Here is a 17,944-nt window from a genome sequence, read left to right on the forward strand (position 1 = left end):
TATAAAATGCACATAGAGGTTGTACATAATGTTAGTACATTTGTGTTTTTATGATAGTATTATAATTGACTAATGTTTTTATTTGTCACTTATCAAATTAGAAAGAATAGAAGTTTTTTACCTAATAATATAGTTATATTTTTGAATCACACAATTGTCAATTGACAAATAATATCATTAATTGATGTTATTTATGTAAGACTGACAAAAGACAATGTAGCAAATGTTAGCTTTTTAAAAAATAGAATCATTTTATTGATATAAAATGATGGTGTAGAAGAGATTAATGAAAAGATTTTGTCCATCTTTCTTAAAGAAGAGTAAAAATATTTAAGCACCAATAAAGTTATTATCAAAGATTGCATTGATAACAATAATATTTATTTGGTTGACTTCATTAAGTTACTTAATCTATTTAGAATGGCTAGATCAAGGCTTTGTCTTAAGATTGGATTTTTGGTGATGCAACTAAGACTTATTGTCCTTTGCTAAGGACTTTGCAAAGGAACCCAATTGATATTTAAACAACTAATGGATTTTTTTCTTCAAGCAAGAATTGTTTGAGGCAAATTTTTCTAGAAACTTGGTATTGATTTTATGGATTACATTAACTTCTTCAATAAAAGAGGTTCCATTTATTCTAAAAAAAGTAATTTTTAATACATCTTGTATTTGCAATAATAATAAATAAGTCCCAAAGATGATTGGTGAAGCACGTTGATTTGAATCTACAAAGAGCTTTTTTTTCCGTAATCAACTTTATGTAGCACTTTTTCAATGTACTTCTTCCCATTCTATCAAGATTCTTCTTTTTCCAAATAAGAATTCAAATTCCATATTAAATATTATTTTTCTAAAAAAATTGATTAGTTACTTATTACTATTTTTGTATTTTATTTTATTTACTTATTTAATCATTTATCCATAATTTCAAATTTTGTCTTTAATACATCCTTAAATGCCTTAATACAATTTTATGTTTTTTATGGTTATGCCTTAATAAGTAGTTCTTTAAAAAAAATTAACTAATTTTTTTCATATAAATGTGACAATGGCAAGGGTTCAACTAGCCCACTTTGTAGCTAAAAGTTCCATTATGTATTTTATTCTTTTGTTTTTTTAAAAGAATTGTGAAAAATATTTTTTGGCTCATAAATATATCTTCCACGAAATGCTTCTTTCAAGTCAGAGTTTCCATGACAATAGCAGAGATTCAGCTAGTTCTCTTTGCATGTTGCTACATTTAAACAAAGTTTTCACTATGTTTTGTAAAGTGCTATTACCTGACCTCCACTTCATTGTGTGGTTACTCCACCACATGACTTCACCATTGAACTCTCCACCACATGACTTCACCATTGAACTCTCCACCACATGACTTCACCATTGAACTCTCCACCACTTGAATCAAAGTCAATGCCACCCCGTAATGAACAACTTGGATCGAACAATCAGGGAATCTAAACACAGTAACAATTCAGACGAAAAGGATTTTACAAAAAGTAAAAGTAAATGGCCTTGGAGGAAAAGTCAATGACGTCATTCTCCTGCCAGCGTGGACTAAAAGTCCCGCCATTCGCAGAGATCGGGCAATGACATCCACGTAGGCACTGGTGAGTCAGAATTAGCGGGAGTTAGTAGCCAATAGGTGCGCAGCCCGCCAAGTGGACGCTTCCTATTTCATCTGCAGGAAGCTACACCACAGAACAGCGCTTCCACACGCTGCCTCTCAATTGTAGCTTAATGCGCATCTCACGTTTCAATTTTGCTGTCCATCAACATATGCCTCGGTAGATTCGCACATTCGGTGCGAGGAATAGTTTCTTCGTACTGATTTCTGGCTTGGGCGATCACCTGTCAGCGCGACAAGCCGCGGAAGAATTTTGAGTATCTGGGTGGGCATATCCAGGTTGGAGAGGCTGTGAGTGAGTAATACTTCTGGGCTTTTTGGGATTACGTTTCTCTTTTCTTGGCAGTGTTCTTCGTTCATGGATGTTGGGGTGTCGTTGTGCAGAGTTTTGGGAGCCCTGCCCCGTTTCATGGATGGTTTTGACCACATGGATAGGGACAATTGGTCAAGAATCAGGGTTCTAGGTGATTGTGGGCTGTAGGGGAATTTACGATTATTGTGTGCATTGCATAAGTAACGCCATTCAGCCTCCGAAGGCTTTAAGCGCATGAAATAATCATTTTTTTTTCATAATTACTGATTTTTCTTAGATAACGAGCTAAATTAGAGTCAACGTGTATCTGGGTAGGGTGAGGAATTCGGTTATCATTTTTTAAACTAGTCTTGTGTTGAAGACGATTTGTTTCCTTGTGAAAGATTATAGCTCTCACCCAATAATCTTAACGTGTTGCTGACAGACGGAGATCCTCAATTGATAACCAGGCACGAATGTGATTCACAAGGTGTTCAGTCAACAGATCTCAGGTGACCAAGATACTGGTGGCTTATCAAGTTTCTAATCATTAAAAAGACGGCGGAGTTCGTCCTATTGAACCAGCAACATGTCGTCCTCAGATCATCCGGTAACAGGCCTTGGTAAGCATCGATCAAGTGGTGGCTTGGCATCATGATTTTTCCACCCGTTCAGCTTATAATTTGGAGGTGGCACTCAGGAAGTTGATGTCGAGTACGGTGCTTATGTAGTTACGATTTATGATAATGCAACACGTTAAGTGTAATATGCAATTGTTCTGACAGTTCAAGGTTATGACTCCAGGACCGGCAAATCGACCGCTTCCTCCCATCAAATCTGTGAAGGCTATTTTATTCGACGTGGATGGCACCTTAGCAGACTCCGATCCCCTTCATTACATTGCTTTTCGTGACATGCTGGTTGAGGTGTGCACTCGTTACGCTTGGTTGTTAGTTTTATTGAATGATGTATGTCTGATGTGATTTGCAAGCCTGTAGACTATTGTTTCGTTGTTGCTAAACACTTCTTCCACAGCAACAGGAGTATCGGCAGATTGCTAAAACAATATAGGGACACATGATCTTGAAAATTGCTTGCAAATTACGTAAGATAATATCCGTTCATATTTCTGGTCAAGAAGGATTCCTGCATCGACATGAAGTGTACAATGCTGGAAATATTTGAATGTTCTGTGCGCACATGTATGTTTGTAGAGTGGCAGGCAACGAAAGACGGGTGAAGAATGTAGAGTTAACTAGATACTTATGTTTTCCAGTTGGAGTACAACAATGGGATACCGATATCGGAGGAGTTCTTTAGCGCCTTCATCAGTGGAAAGCACAATTCTGAAATTGGTGTACTTCTTTTCCCTGACTGGGATCAACAGCGACGAGACCGATGGCTAGACGATAAAGAAGCATATTTTCGAAGGTCATCATCTTGTCTCGTCGTCGATGTTTTTTGCCCCATAATGATATTTGTATAGCAAACAACCTATCACATAATTCCGTTGTAGTCATATCATAATCATCGGGAATACTTGATAGCTTGTTGTCGTACTAACATCACTATGGTGCAAAACGCTCCACTTAAATTTTGCATCGCTGCAACATAACATTCATTACAACTCATCTTATTTGCTGAGTTGGGACGTGGATCCAAATGTATCGTTGGATTTTGTGTATCCTCAATTCCAAAATTTGTTGATCTTTTCAAACAGGCTAGCTGCTAAGGAACTTCGTGCTGTTGCCGGCCTTAAGCGATTGGCAGACTGGATTGTGGAGAAGGGTTTCCGTCGTGCTGCTGTTACAAATGCTCCTCGCCCTAATGCTGAACAGATGATTGCTGCAGTTGGTCTCACTGACTTCTTTGAACATTTGGTAATCGGAAGTGAATGCGAAAGGGCAAAACCCTTCCCTGATCCTTATTTGAAGGCACTTGAGCATTTCGGAGTTTCGGCTGAAAATGCCTTCGCTTTTGAGGTAAGTTCTTGCTCCCACAAAGTTATAAACTTTCTTGGGCTTTTACCTCAGTAACGTTTATTAAAAAAGTAATCTGATGTAAGACCCAGATATTTGTGAAAGATGTTGAAATAGCGTTAAGCTTTTATTTTCACATAGAGTAATATTTGCTTATGGCATTGCACTTTGTGTTTATATGGCTCCTCATTGTCCAAGTTTCACCCTTGTAAATCTCACTAACGTCACCAAGTTCATTCATCGGTACTATTTCTGTTATCGCAGGACTCCCCGGCAGGTTTGAGTGCAGCGGTGGCAGCTGGATTGCCAGTTGTAGGCATCACAACGGGAAATCCTGGGCCTGCTCTTCTTGCTGCAGGGGCGGCATTTCTGATTGAGGGTTATAATGACCCTGCATTGTGGAGTAAGCTGGAGAAATAGGCAATTTTTAAGCCTGTAATAAACCCTATTGCTGGGAGATGCGAGATGGTCGGTATTAAATGATTGCTATTTTTATCACATACGCACATTTCTATCATTATTTCAGTTCATTGCAATTTTGAGGAGGGAAGATTAACAAGGCCTACGTGGCATACGTCATTTCTCTATGGATGTTTTCATCTCTTCGTCTGCTGTCATATCTGAGATCCGGGGTTTAGGGTTTAAGCAAAATGTTGCAGGTTGAAGCGTCAGTCTCCGCTCTCCAGCTTGGCGTCTAGTCATTTGCCAGAATTGTATAAGCATGTCACACTTCTAAAACTGAATTGGAATCACATGTACGAAGAGCTTCAAACTGTTCGTAGCAGTACAAGGGGATGCAGTTATTTTACGAACTGTCGCTTTCTTCAGTTCGGCTAGCATTTCAAATGCTGCGAACTCCTCCTTGCCATCAGTTAGACCTACTGCGGTTTAGAGTTCGTTTTTCTTTTCGGATTCTAATCCGCCCTGCACCAACTGGGTACACGGTTTACCTTGTGGCCTTGCAATCGCGTGTGTAACTGTGGCTGACCCAAGATTTACTGTGATGATCTTTGCTTTCTGCTGTTGTGGACAACCTCAGACTGACTCGTGAGTTAAAATAGAAAACATCTGCACTGCTGTAAGGATTCCCTAGCCGTCGCGTATTGTGCATGACGCTATTACTTACAATCAGGAGCATTCGGAGTACACTATTTCGTGTGATTCCTTGAACCTGAGTTGCAAGCTTGAATGAGTATTGATTAGTGTGGATATCTCCTAATTGCAAATTACCTTTAAAAACACGCTCTTCTAACATCTCTGCATTTGCTACGAACGTAGTGCCTTCAGTTTATGCACATGATTTCGTTTTCATTAAAAAAAACTGCGAAAAAAAGAACGGATCTAGATGCCTACACTATCCATGTGTTGAAAACATCGACACATTTTCAGGACTTGTTTTTCAAAGATTTTTTCGCTATGCTGGGATCGAATCTCGGGCGAGATTAGGTCTATGGTGTGCTTTATGTTGTGATTGCTTTTCCTGTTCTAGAAAGCGGTTGTCACAAGAATCTCGATTCAGTGTCGTTTATGAACGCAATTTTCGAGGAAGAGAAGATAACTTCGGGTAGCATCTTAGATACTGATTTTGACAATGGATCTACTAAATCAAAATTGAACACCGACACAGTGGAGATTTACGGCCTTTCGTCACCAACAGGCTCAGTCGAGACATTACCAAGGCCTCAGTCACGAAGGGTTGTGGCGCTTGATAACTGCTCACTAAACTGAATGCCTTACGCTTTCTCATCTGCGAAAAAAGCTTTCATAATTATACGCAACAACCACTTCAGCAGAGCCGGGGTGAACAAGCTCTTCACCTTCACTGTGTGATTGATTGGATGCATGTGAAGACACTCTAGCTGGAGCATCGTCGGTCATACACTAACCTCACCGAATTTACTTTGGGAGAAGCTGTCTCTCTTATAAAGTCCAAATTGTAATTTCCTTGACGGAGGATGGAACCCTGTCGGAACTCCTCGTAATTCCACGTAACTCCTGATATTGATTTTTTGTCGAGAGAGCTTGATGAAGTGATGGACCGACGTCCGTCACTCACGCACGAACGCTCAGAAACCTTAAGATTATCGTTAAAGAACACGGAAGGTGAAGGGGGAGGGTCTCAGATCAATGAATATAAACGTAGGGCATCCACATTCTATCACAATCGGCAGCCCTCCGGAATCCCCATCTTTGATTTTGTCAATTATATTTCTTGAAGGGTTGTGATAGCGTGTTAAATCGTCGTTGAAGAGTGATCTGGCTATCACAATGAGTGAGTCGCCCTGGACAGATGACAATGGACCGGACATCATAGAGATTCTCAACAATCCAAACGCAAGGCGTTTTTTGACCTCAGAAAAGCTTGGACTTCTCTTCACGGTACAGTACTTTTACCTCTCTTCTTACCGTCGAATCTTGTCCAATTTTCTAGCTGAGATCGACACAAACAAATCTAAAAGAAGGAAGATCCGAAAAATGTAGTGCAATGAAGGTGGAGACGTAGCATATACCTGACTAAACGGAAGTTTGCAGAGGTGTCCAATCTATCAATTAGAAGCAGCATGGAAACACATAGCAACAGCCTGCAAGTTTCCACCAACGCCGACAGAGATATCAAAAAACGAGTGGCTCAGACATTGGACTCCAGTGACGTTTAAGGACGCTGCCACGAGGGCGTATCATCGCTACAGTCCCTTCCTTCTGGAAACTAGCACCAAATTATACTACAACATCGGCTTCAACTTGTCAAGCACGCACCCTAAAGATCGAGGGATAAGGAACTGGACGGCCCTCCCTCCTTTGAACTTCCTTCCTCCAGGCGTTGACAGAGTCATCGCTGGATCCGCTGGTAACACTTGAGCATTCATATTTTGTACATCGTTTATCATTCTGTGAAGCTGGTTCTGAGCTGATGCGGTCACTGACTGCATTGACATCAGGTCTATTGGTAATGGAGGGAGGTGAGCAACCAGGTACAAAGCCTATTATGCTTTGGGACCAACCAAAAACCCCTAACGATAAGTTCTGGGGAAACCCACAGGCAAAAGAGCAATGCGGGGGCCAGTCTATCGTGTGCATCACTAACCCTCTTACTCGTGAATACTTAGTCCTGCCACCCATCCCAAAACGAAGAATGTATGGCAAAATAGCCAAGTTTGTGTTTAGCGACACGCGACGCTGCAACTATCATCTGATCATTGCCGGTTGGGAGACGCAGAGGAAGAAAGGTAGACTCAGTGATATACTCAGCGTGGTTGTGTATTCCTCGAAGAAGAAATCCTACATTCATGCGAACTACATAGAAAACGCTAGACCGATCCCCTACTTCGAAAGTGGCCGATCAGGAATGGCTGTTATCAATTACGGCGTGTACTTTGGAGGAGTCCGGGTTCTGAAAAAGAAAAACGCCGAGGAACTTCACATACCTGCAATCTACTACTTCAATATCAGCGATTCCAGAAGACAACGCCTATGCTTCGACTTCACACTGATAAATGTAGCCTCTCGACAGGTTCAAGCTCCGAAGGTGGTGCAAGCGGGGCCGTTTCGGGTGTTCGCCGTCACGAGGTATGCACAGTTGCCCACTTTCATCATGCTCGTCGAGGTTGAATTAACAGCGTGTGGGTCACCGTCCGGGAACTACAACAAAGTGGAGAGTGGAACCATGCCCAAGGAAATGTATCAACAACTGTTTCCCTCGGCAGCAGAAGCATTGCTGCCCTACGAGGTCAGCAGTGTGGATGGTAGAATTGCAATCAAGTCTCTCAGCTCCATCAATTGGGTTGCAACATTCGACATCAATACCCACTCCTGGATGGTTTTTCAGTTTCCGCACCAGCATGAGGAGCGAGAGTTTCATTTGTGTGATGGTTGTTACGAGCCCGTCTTTGCGGCAAGGCCTTGATTCCGGATATGAAAAACGAAACAACCAGGAGTCGAAATTCATGCAAAGTTGAGTATTATAAAACTATCTGTAGTTGCAAATTAAATATAGGAAAGCAACATAATACCAAACCCACTTGGAGATATAACGCAACTGCATCAAACCGTGTATTGCGACTGAATATGGTTCAAATTTACGGTGCAGGGCAGAGGGATGCATCGAATATCGGCAAAATACTACTGTTCAGGTTGCATCAAGCAAGACATGATTAGATTGAGGTTAAATTTTGACAAAGCAATGGAAACAAATCCTTCGATCCTCCACATTTGTCCATCAAACACAAATCTGCAAATTTGTTGCTCTCGGTTGCAAATGTGTTACAAATTTGTTTTTATAAAAACACTTCGAAACAAAACTCAAACGTATAGTCAATGAGTAAATGATTGAATTATGTATATTTTGGAATAGAAAGATATAGTCATAAAACTACTCTTCTAAAACTACTCTTCTAAAACTACTCTTGTTGTACATTTTGTCTCCTTCATCCCACCACTTTGCGCTTTATTATGAATATCATATGCTGTAGCTACAATTAATATTAACTAATACTTTTATTCAAGTTTTTTTTTTTTTTGTATTATTTTCTAATTAATTTGGATCATTAAGTTTATCACCATTCAAATTTTATATAAATAATATTAGTAGTGATTTCTACCCTATTGTACTATAATTGTCTTAATATTCTTATGATTGTCTATATTCTACATTTTTTATATACATACACCACATTGTGTTTCTTACTTTTATATATTCACTTACTTTTTTTTCTTCATTTCAGCTTCTAAAAAATATATGCACATAAGTGCATGTATAATTAAAAACTATGACTATTGCACTAAAACATTATTTATGTATTCAAGTACAAATGTTGAGAATAAGAATTATAAAAATGACCCAAACTAACTAAATACACATAAAAATTTATTGTATCTAGAAATAAGTGAATAGAAAATAGAATATAAATTTTATAAATATTTTTATAGGTTTTTGAATTGCTCATTAAATTTCTTTGTGATTCATGTTTTTATTTAAATATTATTACTTGTACTTAAATATTAAAAATTGAAACCATAATATTTATTAATATATTTAAGTACATTAATTGATCTATTCTTTAGAAGATGTTAAAAGAGAAGAATGGACTAAACAAAAAAGATCAATGAATCTTATATATATTTATATATATAAATGTCACAAATATATGAAAGTTATAAAAAAGCAATTTCATTCTAAGAAAAGTAAGCATTGTGAAAACCATTCATTAGTACTTCTAATCCTTGGTTGTTAAAAAATCTTATTATTGTTAAAAACTCCTAATTAATATATATATATATATATATATAGAAATGGCATTAAATAAAGAAATTAGGATAAAAAATATACTATATATATAATTTTATATAAACTATAATTAGAATATAAAACTTTTTAAAATTATATACACATATGTATGAGTATGATTTGTAATTTCTTTTTTCTTCTTTCTTTCAACTCTCTTTCATTGCATATTGTTCCAAAATAAAAATTATAAAGACAATCCTACAAACTAAGCAAATAGTACTATAAATACCTCCTACGTCTAAAAAAATTGTATAAGTATACATGTAACCTTCATAATTGAATCTTGCCATCTATTCTCATGGTTTAATGGGCACTAATAAAGGACCAATCCATTGGTAGAAAATTGAACCTTGTGTACTTTATTTCTAAATATTTCTTTTGACCAAATTTTCAAATTTTCTCCTAAATCTAAAGAAAAAATTTCTCCTAAATATTTCTTTTTCTTAATATTTTAGCAGTTGGAATCATAATAAAACTAACACTGGATGTTTTCCCCCGTGAACTCTCTTTGATTGTTGTGCTATTTACACCATTGTACACTTTTACTCAGTGTAGAAGCCATTTTTGATTTTCTATTGATATAATTAAGTTGATAACTAATGATTTATTTTTGTTGCTTATAATGAGCAACAATGAAATAACAAATTGATGCTGATGCAGTTTGAATAGGATGATCTTGGACTGCGTCGTTTGACCTGTTGTCATTCCCATCAGATGACCACATATGCTGTTCAAGGTCATCCTGTGATGGCAGTTCAGAAACAATATTGTAGCAGAATGAAATCAAATTTTTATGCCCTGCTTTGATCCAATGGCAAGCAAAGCTTTGGAGGAAGCAAGTTATAATTTACGAGGATAGTGGTATAGGCATTCTCGTTTGACATACATAGGTGTATATATATATATATATATAGAGAGAGAGAGAGAGAGAGAGAGAGAGAGAGAGAGAGAGAGATGTATAAAGTTTGATTACATAACATACTGACACGGCTAATGACAGCAGCCATATGAGGATTATATTTGAAGTTTTGCTTAAATTGGTGTCATGAGAAGCTGCTTACCGATACAGTAATTCGTCGGAATCTGATAGTATGGGGCAGAATGAGCACTTCAACTGAAAGACGTCACCTCGAAAGTGAAAGTCGAATATGAACCCATCGGCCTTTACTGATGAAACATAACCAAGATGCACGAGTGGCACTCTTAAACCACATAGCAACTTGAACATTTTGAGATCATTAAAGAAAACCGACCTACCAGTTAGTTTTTTTTTAGGTACTTGACCATGTATGGACCCTCCAACTCATACCCTAGCTTTCTGTAGTAGTGGCGAGTACCAACGCCAGAAATAACTGCCAACTTTGTAGATCGATGCTCTGTCAATGAGATCCTCTCAGCTTCTTCCATCAGCAACGTACCATACCCCTGCACATGGAAGTTGATCCAAGTCAAGGAATGAGGTTGTTAGAGATCGATTTTACAATTCTCTTTGGATTAACTGACTATCCATGACCAAGTGAATTAAAACGCTTACATTTGATCTGAAATTATTTGAATGTATGTAACGTAATACCTGGTGTTGCAGCTTATCATTTTCTCGGCCATGGACAGGAACGGCAGTACCATAAACATGTAGCTCTCGCACTACAGAGCATCTGCCCATAAGCTCAGGGCAAGTGGTATTGCGTCCACATTTACGAAGTCGTAGCAGTCCTACCAAGATATCCTGCTCAAACGCATAAGGTCATCACCAAGGATTTAAAAACTGGGAATTAAGTCGATAGAATGAAGCAAAGACAAATTAAAGAATTTACATCATCCAAAGGTTCTAACTCTGCTCATGCTTCTGCCGAAATCTAGATAGAAAAAATTGATTTACCTGGTGAGTATCTTCATAGGACAGGAATGTTTCCCAACCCTCATTCGCAACATAATCCCGTCGGACAAGTTCCACTTCCTCAGGTTTGATCTTATGATGTATGTCCTGTCATGTCAAAAAACATTATTAGTTCATATCCTGGCCATTTGTGCGTTGGAAGATAATTCAACATGTCTTCGTCTGATAAAGTACAACTATAAAGCAGCAGTTGGTAAATCATGAGTAATAGAAATTGACCTGGATTCCTGCCTCTCGAGTCCGCACATCTCGACACTTCAAACCTAGATCGTTCATGCGTGCCAATGCCAACTCCCGCAAATTACCTTTCTCCACACCGGAAGTGACAAGCGGCATAGGAATGTCCCTTTGAATTCGATACACTCGAGTCCATGGTGGTACCAGGGCCAAAACTCGTGCTACCAAGTCTACTAGTTGCTCTGGGGGATAGTTACGGTACCTGTGATGAAAACCCATCGAAGACATGATTAGAACATTCATTGTTGAGAACGTAATTTGTATTATTTGCATTAATAATTTGTATCTATTAAGTTAAAGAGCCTTATACAATCAGAAATGCCTTGAAAAATATGTGCATCTCTTAACCAGAAAGAAAACCAAGGACCAAGATTTGCAAATAAAATCGGTTGTCTAAGATTTAAGCTCTACACAAAATAGCCACTCTACAAAAAAAAAAAAAAAAAAAAAAAAAAAAAAAAGTGTCAAACACCTAGATTTTCAATTTTGTGCTTGTCAATGTTGATGCCACCCAAAACGTCATCTCACAAACAATAGTGTGAGCTATTAACAGTCACAGTCACTATTTAACGCTACTGACACTATGTAAGCCATACAACTAGATGCAATATTCTGTGTGAAGCGTGTTCCTACCGTCCAGTCTTCCATAACTCGTAAAGGCCAGTTCCTCGAATAACTAGCGTGGGGTATAGCTTGAGACCATCAGTGCGAAATGCAGGGTTTTCAAAAAACTCTCTGAAGCTTTCCATGTCTCTCTCCATATCAACATTGGGAAGATTTGGCATCATGTGAGCAACTATCTGCATTCAGGACCACAACCCTTGTTAGTAGACCATAGTTGCAAAGCTACAGAGTTCTAATCCTCTAAACTGTTATATAGGTCTGAAATTAAGTATTTAAATGCCCAAGAAATGCAATGAACACCACACCAAGTAATACCAGCTTAAGGATCAAAGTCAGAACCTATATCTCAAGACAAAAAGGAAATAATCAAAAACAGAAAATAGCTGCATTTACTATGGTATATACTACCTTAAAACCTGCATCCTTAGCAAGTCGGAAACAGTCCTCGACGGCAGCAACTGTGTGTCCCCTGTTAGTATCCCGTGCCACGTCTTCGTAGGTGCTTTGAACACCAATTTCTAGGCGGGTGCAACCATACGTCAACATCTGACGTAAATGGGGACCAAGGCAATAATCAGGTCTCCTACACACATGTGTCTACACAATTAGATAATGGTCTTTCCTCTCTCTTCCATCAAGTTCAAAGCTTGGAAAATCCACGGGAAAGCCTAGTTTCAGACATAAAATTCTGACTAATCCAACAAAAAACGTAGTGCTTCTTGAAGAGGGAAAAATAAAAATAAAAATAAGAACCCTGGATGACTTGACTGTTGAATTCGGCAGTCAATGGTTTCAAATCAAACGATAATATAGAATACTCATCCAAAAAGTAGTTACGCACAAACAAAACCACGAGTCCTTCATCCACACCTTAGTACACCACTTAAAGACTCACAAAACGTCTAATTCTATAAGACTCGAACTTCAAGATATCATGTCATGCTCTAAGCAAAGTAAGGACCGAGATAAACACAAAGAAATAATATCAATCTCAACAACGAAAACTAGAGCATTTATGGCTTACGTTTCAATAGTGAGGCCGATGCATTTGACATTTCCATGTTCTGAATACCGTACAGCTTCGTCCACGTCATGAGAGGTGTGCCCAGACAAAGCATCGTGCAAATTGCGAATAAAATAGTCCCGGTAATCAGCAGGCAGAGACATAAACGTTCCTCCCATCAAGATAAATTCTACCTGCACAAATTCACACATGTCAATATAAAAAAATCTATAATATTAGAGGCTTTCATGGCTGCTAAACAATTAGCTTCCCACGATAGTCATGTCTATGAAGGTCATAATTCCTGCTAAAAAAGCTGAATCGATCATTTTAGGTGATGAAATCAGGAACTCAGTTCGCCAAACATTCTAAGAGAAAAAAAGATGTGAAGACAAAAAATTAACCTTATCTACACTGTGACCTAGCCTCTTCAACTGGTCGATTCGGCCTCGAGCTTGAACATAAGGATTGTACCTGTAGAACACAAATGACCAATTCAACAAGTAAAGAACCAAGCCAGAATACTATAACACGAAAGACTAAAATGCACACAATAAATGCTGGTCGTTAGAAGTACGCCCATCACGTCATAGGTAACACATTGAGAACCATCAAGCCAGTACTAATAAATTTGTAGCTGGGGTGACAGCAAGTACTCAAATCTAAGTCCACGATAGCGGTGCCCTCCACAAGCACCCTTCTCAAGTATCATGAGCGACTCTCTGTTTCCTCAGTTAATGAAACTAGATTAGGTGGACGTCATAGGAGAATAAAAATCAAAAAGCTGCAAAAGTGAAAAGGTTATAGGTTCGAATACAAATCCATACCTCGCCCGGATGGCTCGCATGCTGGTAGGTTCGTAACCAGTGTATGATTGAGTACTGTATTCAAAATCAGAGTCCGGCCCTCCAGGGCAGTAAACACAAATGTTTCCCGTCGTTGCGATGTGAGGGCATCGATGCGGCTTCGACATCACAGCTACCACCGCAATTCCTGACGCAGTTCTCACTGGCTTGGCTCGTAACCTAGAAACTACCAACACCACAACCGTAAACCCCATGCCCCCAGCTGAACTGAAACAAACCGAACCCTAAGCTGGTCTACGTTACACTTCATCAGTTGAAAAACGAAGAAAATTCGAAAACGTAACTCAAGTTACAAGAGGCGTAGGTATACAGCACCTAGGTAACACCATCTCCCTCTCTGACTCAGGTAACGCAGCAATCAGCTCGACCAGCTTCGGAGCGCGAGAGAGCCCATAGCGTCTGCACGCCTCCGACTTCAACGCATTCAGGTCCACATTCTCCCCCTTCCGACACCCCTGCACCATCGCACTCACAATCTCCGCAATACAACGAACCCGCGCTTCATCTTCATTGAGCGTCGCCACAACACCACCTCGCCCCGGAGTAGGTTTCTTCTTCTGCTGCTGCTCCGGCGCAAGCACCATGTCCATCACCGCCATGGCTGCCTCGAAATTCTGCAATATACCTCTTCTCTACAAAAAAAAATGAAAGAAAAGGAACCCGACAAACAGCCGATCGACGTAAACACGCAAGGAAGCTCATGAATCCATCGCTGCCTCCCTCGACGTCCAAGGCATTCTTCAGAATTCTACTTGGGAGGTCGAATTTCACTTCGTAAAACAGATAACCACTAAACTGGGCCCCATCGGCACACAACACAAGACTCAATGCACTGACTGTGGTTAATGATGAAACCGCTACGCATATCTCACCCCGAATTTTTTCCTCCAGCGCAACCTGTTCAAGTCCGTGAAGAAATAGAAACAATTGTCCCATTCACGTGAATAGAAGGCGGTGAACTAGTCTTCCCCGCTCAGTATCTATGCTGGTCCCTTTGTATGGATGAATGAATCGTGAATGGATGAAAACTGGCGGATATGTGGTTGATGAATGGATGCGTAAATAAATTACTAAATCAGGGGAAAAGGAAACACTTGGCATGTTATTGTATCTGCTTTTTATTAGTTGCTTTTCAAACCTCTTTGCACAAAGGGGTGATTTCTGAAGAACACAGATTTAAAAGAGCATCACTTGAAATAATATAACCTCTCTGATAGAAAAATAAGGAGTGTAATCTATACAAAATTGTTAATGTTACATCTCTAATTGATATTGCTACACTTTGTGTGGCCTCCACACAACTAAAATTGAGTAATAAGCACATTTCTATGCTTAGGGCATGTTTTGCAACCCAATATTTAACCCCAATATTATTCTATTTTGCAGCCCATTATTTAACCCCAATATTATCCTAAAAGTATGAGTTTTTTGGTTTTTCTGGTTTTTTTGGTTTTATTTTATTTTTTAAGCAAAATAAAATAAAAATATAATGAAAATGTTATGTATTAAAAAAAACAGCTCATGACCTATTTTTTTATAAAATATTCATTGCCTCCCACTCAACTACCACCCTTTCTTGAAGCAAAGAAAGGAAAAAATAAGCAAAAGGAAGAGGCATATTATTGGTTAGTTGTCTCACAGGAGATCATGTTGAGAATAGAGATATTAATTGGGGATATAGCATTAAAATTTCTCTATCTATATTGTGATGTATTTATTTTTTAGATACATATTCATTGTTTTGTTTCTACACATAGTGATTTCATTTTTTTAAAAAAAAGAAAAAAGAAAAAAGAAAAACACATGAAAGCAAATGTTATTTCTTGCATTGATAAATTAATTGTTAAATATAGTAAATATAATTGATTTTTTTTTCTTGTTATAAAAATCATGTATAACAATTTAGAAGCTATATTGGTAGTAGCTTGTTTGTATTGTTTTGAGATAATTTATTTTAAAATATGATGGTCCTTACAAAACTTCATAATATCCTTGTAAAACATAGTACAAGCAATAATTGTCATTCTCATGATAAGCCATATTAATTTTTGAAAATTAAACAATTCCAAAAGTATTATTTTTTACATGCATTTAAGACTTTTTTCTTTTGTTTTCTATTTCTATACATTCTTTTTTAAAAAAGAACCGTATATTTCTAAAATATGTCTATTAATAAGAACTGATTCTATAACTTAAATATAATATAACACTTGCAATTCTTCAAAAACAATTAATACAAATATAATACAAGACTTTGAGTTTAAAATATATACATACATGTGGTTTAAAGATTACAATAAAATACATTAATAAAACTAAATAATTTGGTTCTTTATATTAATGTTATATTATTAAAAATACTTTCAAAGACTACTTGTTATTATCAGTGTTTTTAATTAAAAAACAATTTGACATAAAAAATAAGTTATTCTTGTGCACAATTATATGATTTAAAATTTAGTGTTTTTAATTATGTAAATTAACTATTTTATGTATTAAAAAAATAACTCATTTTTAAAAAATCTATTTATAAATTATATTTTAGTTAGAAATTTATAAAATTAAAATAATTTTTCTAGAATAATAATGATAATTTATACATTTCAGTTATTTAAAGATATTTTAGATGATAATTTAGATAAGAATGTTTTTAACATAGATAGTTTAATCTTGGATGTTGATACTCAAAGTTGAAGTTCAGAAATTATGTAAATATATATGTATGTGTGTATGCATGTCTGTATATATATATATATATTTTTAATTTTTTTTCTACACTAAAATTACAAATATGTAACGTTGATAGTTCTTAAAAAAATTATAGCAATATTTTGGGAGCAAAGACAAGACAACATATCTCATTAGCATTTTTATTAAGATCTTACCCTCCTTTTTAGAATTAAAAATTGGATTTGAGATTAAATTTTAGATGAATATTATATAGATCAATGCTTTTACTAAATTGACCCATCCTTAACAAAGAATATGGTAATCATGATGAATGTGGCAGATTTTCATTGGTTGTAGATCCAATAGTAGATAAATTAATCTATAGGTCAATTTTTTTTCCATGATTGTTAAGATGGGTGGGTTGATTTAGTAAGAACATTAGGTCTATTTAACATTTTCAAAATTTTATTTGAAAAAATTTAATTAATTGTATCATTAGGTTATATTTGCAAATATGATTGTTGGTACAGTTGGATGTAAATCCTCTTTCTTACTAAAAGTTATGACTATTTTAGAACTATTGATATGACTTCTTAACAATGCAAAATTAGGATTTGACATTCCATTTGAACAAAAATTAAAAAGATTTAATTTCAGTAACATTCTCTATAGTACTCATTTTAAAATAACAAAAACTATCAATAACAAACACTAACCATGATTGTGGTTTTTTAAATATTATACTTACATATATGTCAAAAATTCACAAATCCTAATTTAAATGCTTCATCATTTAATTAAAAAATATCATTATTATTTTTTGATTTTTTATATTATAATAAATTATATTTATAAAAATAAATATATTTAAAAATACAATTAACTTAAAATATTTTTAAAATATATTTTTACCAAAATATCAAAATCCTCTGTTAAAAAATAAATCAAAAGCATTGAAAAGAATGACTACTATTTATCAGTTCTATGTGCAATTTAAATATAAGTAAAACATTTATTAGTGGTACACTATTCTAATATAATGAACTAAATTTTTTACTTGTATGAATAAACAATAGATTTTCAATTCACAAAAAATAAAAAATAACAAATAATGATCGATGAATATAATAATATAAATCACCTACCTGCATTCGAACATTTACAACATTTTCGGAATTAAATATTATAAAATAACAAAAACAAACAGTCACGTGTGTACATTTACTATTAAAAACAATAGAAACCTATATCAAGGCAATTATTTATATAATTGTTGAGAAAACATGACTGCTGATATATTCTTAGATTCCAAGTTGTGGACTGATATTAAGAATTGTAGCATGTACAGTAGAAGTATGAAATAGCAATACAAGCATTTGCCCACAACACCATTGGACTCCACTACCTAGCAAACAAAGACGAGGCAAGAGAATAATAATCTAAAGTGAAGGGGGGGGGGGTT

At 36.4% G+C, this 17,944-nt stretch overlaps 3 protein-coding genes across 12 annotated transcripts; 2 read left to right on the plus strand and 1 right to left on the minus strand.

Annotated features, from left to right (window-relative positions):
• Positions 1-1,693: 1,693 nt before the first annotated feature.
• On the plus strand, positions 1,694-4,401 carry LOC112294992 (2-deoxyglucose-6-phosphatase). Of its 5 annotated transcripts, none has more exons than XM_024546040.3 (6): positions 1,694-1,929; positions 2,368-2,545; positions 2,727-2,848; positions 3,199-3,353; positions 3,643-3,904; positions 4,166-4,401. In XM_024546040.3, exons 2-6 carry the CDS (start codon positions 2,512-2,514, stop codon positions 4,319-4,321), a joined length of 729 nt encoding a protein of 242 aa, XP_024401808.1. In that variant the 5' UTR covers positions 1,694-1,929; positions 2,368-2,511; the 3' UTR covers positions 4,322-4,401. The 5 variants fall into 5 exon arrangements, with proteins under 5 accessions (XP_024401808.1, XP_024401807.1, XP_024401809.1 ...); XM_024546039.3 differs by having other exon boundaries at positions 1,699-1,925; XM_024546041.3 differs by having other exon boundaries at positions 1,699-1,921.
• A 265-nt stretch (positions 4,402-4,666) lies between these two features.
• Positions 4,667-8,407, plus strand: LOC112294991 (uncharacterized). Of its 5 annotated transcripts, none has more exons than XM_073540557.2 (5): positions 4,667-6,280; positions 6,434-6,749; positions 6,841-7,468; positions 7,728-7,852; positions 7,989-8,407. In XM_073540557.2, the coding sequence occupies exons 1-5, from the start codon at positions 6,170-6,172 to the stop codon at positions 8,054-8,056; spliced, it is 1,248 nt and encodes a 415-aa protein (XP_073396658.1). In that variant the 5' UTR covers positions 4,667-6,169; the 3' UTR covers positions 8,057-8,407. The 5 variants fall into 5 exon arrangements, with proteins under 5 accessions (XP_073396658.1, XP_073396659.1, XP_024401805.1 ...); XM_073540558.2 differs by having other exon boundaries at positions 7,994-8,407; XM_024546037.3 differs by having other exon boundaries at positions 6,841-7,852.
• Positions 8,408-10,321: 1,914 nt separating this feature from the next.
• On the minus strand, positions 10,322-14,759 carry LOC112295639 (elongator complex protein 3). Of its 2 annotated transcripts, none has more exons than XM_024547478.2 (10): positions 14,128-14,759; positions 13,774-13,971; positions 13,351-13,420; positions 12,968-13,140; positions 12,352-12,526; positions 11,953-12,119; positions 11,302-11,521; positions 11,065-11,169; positions 10,759-10,911; positions 10,322-10,610 (listed from the first exon to the last, which is right to left on the minus strand). In XM_024547478.2, the coding sequence occupies exons 1-10, from the start codon at positions 14,409-14,411 to the stop codon at positions 10,446-10,448; spliced, it is 1,710 nt and encodes a 569-aa protein (XP_024403246.1). In that variant the 5' UTR covers positions 14,412-14,759; the 3' UTR covers positions 10,322-10,445. The 2 variants fall into 2 exon arrangements, with proteins under 2 accessions (XP_024403246.1, XP_024403247.1); XM_024547479.1 differs by having other exon boundaries at positions 13,774-13,978; positions 14,128-14,270.
• Positions 14,760-17,944: the final 3,185 nt, after the last annotated feature.

This window comes from Physcomitrium patens, chromosome 18 (assembly GCF_059467195.1).
Source record: "Physcomitrium patens ecotype Gransden chromosome 18, ASM5946719v1, whole genome shotgun sequence".
Classification (NCBI taxonomy): Eukaryota; Viridiplantae; Streptophyta; class Bryopsida; order Funariales; family Funariaceae; genus Physcomitrium; species Physcomitrium patens.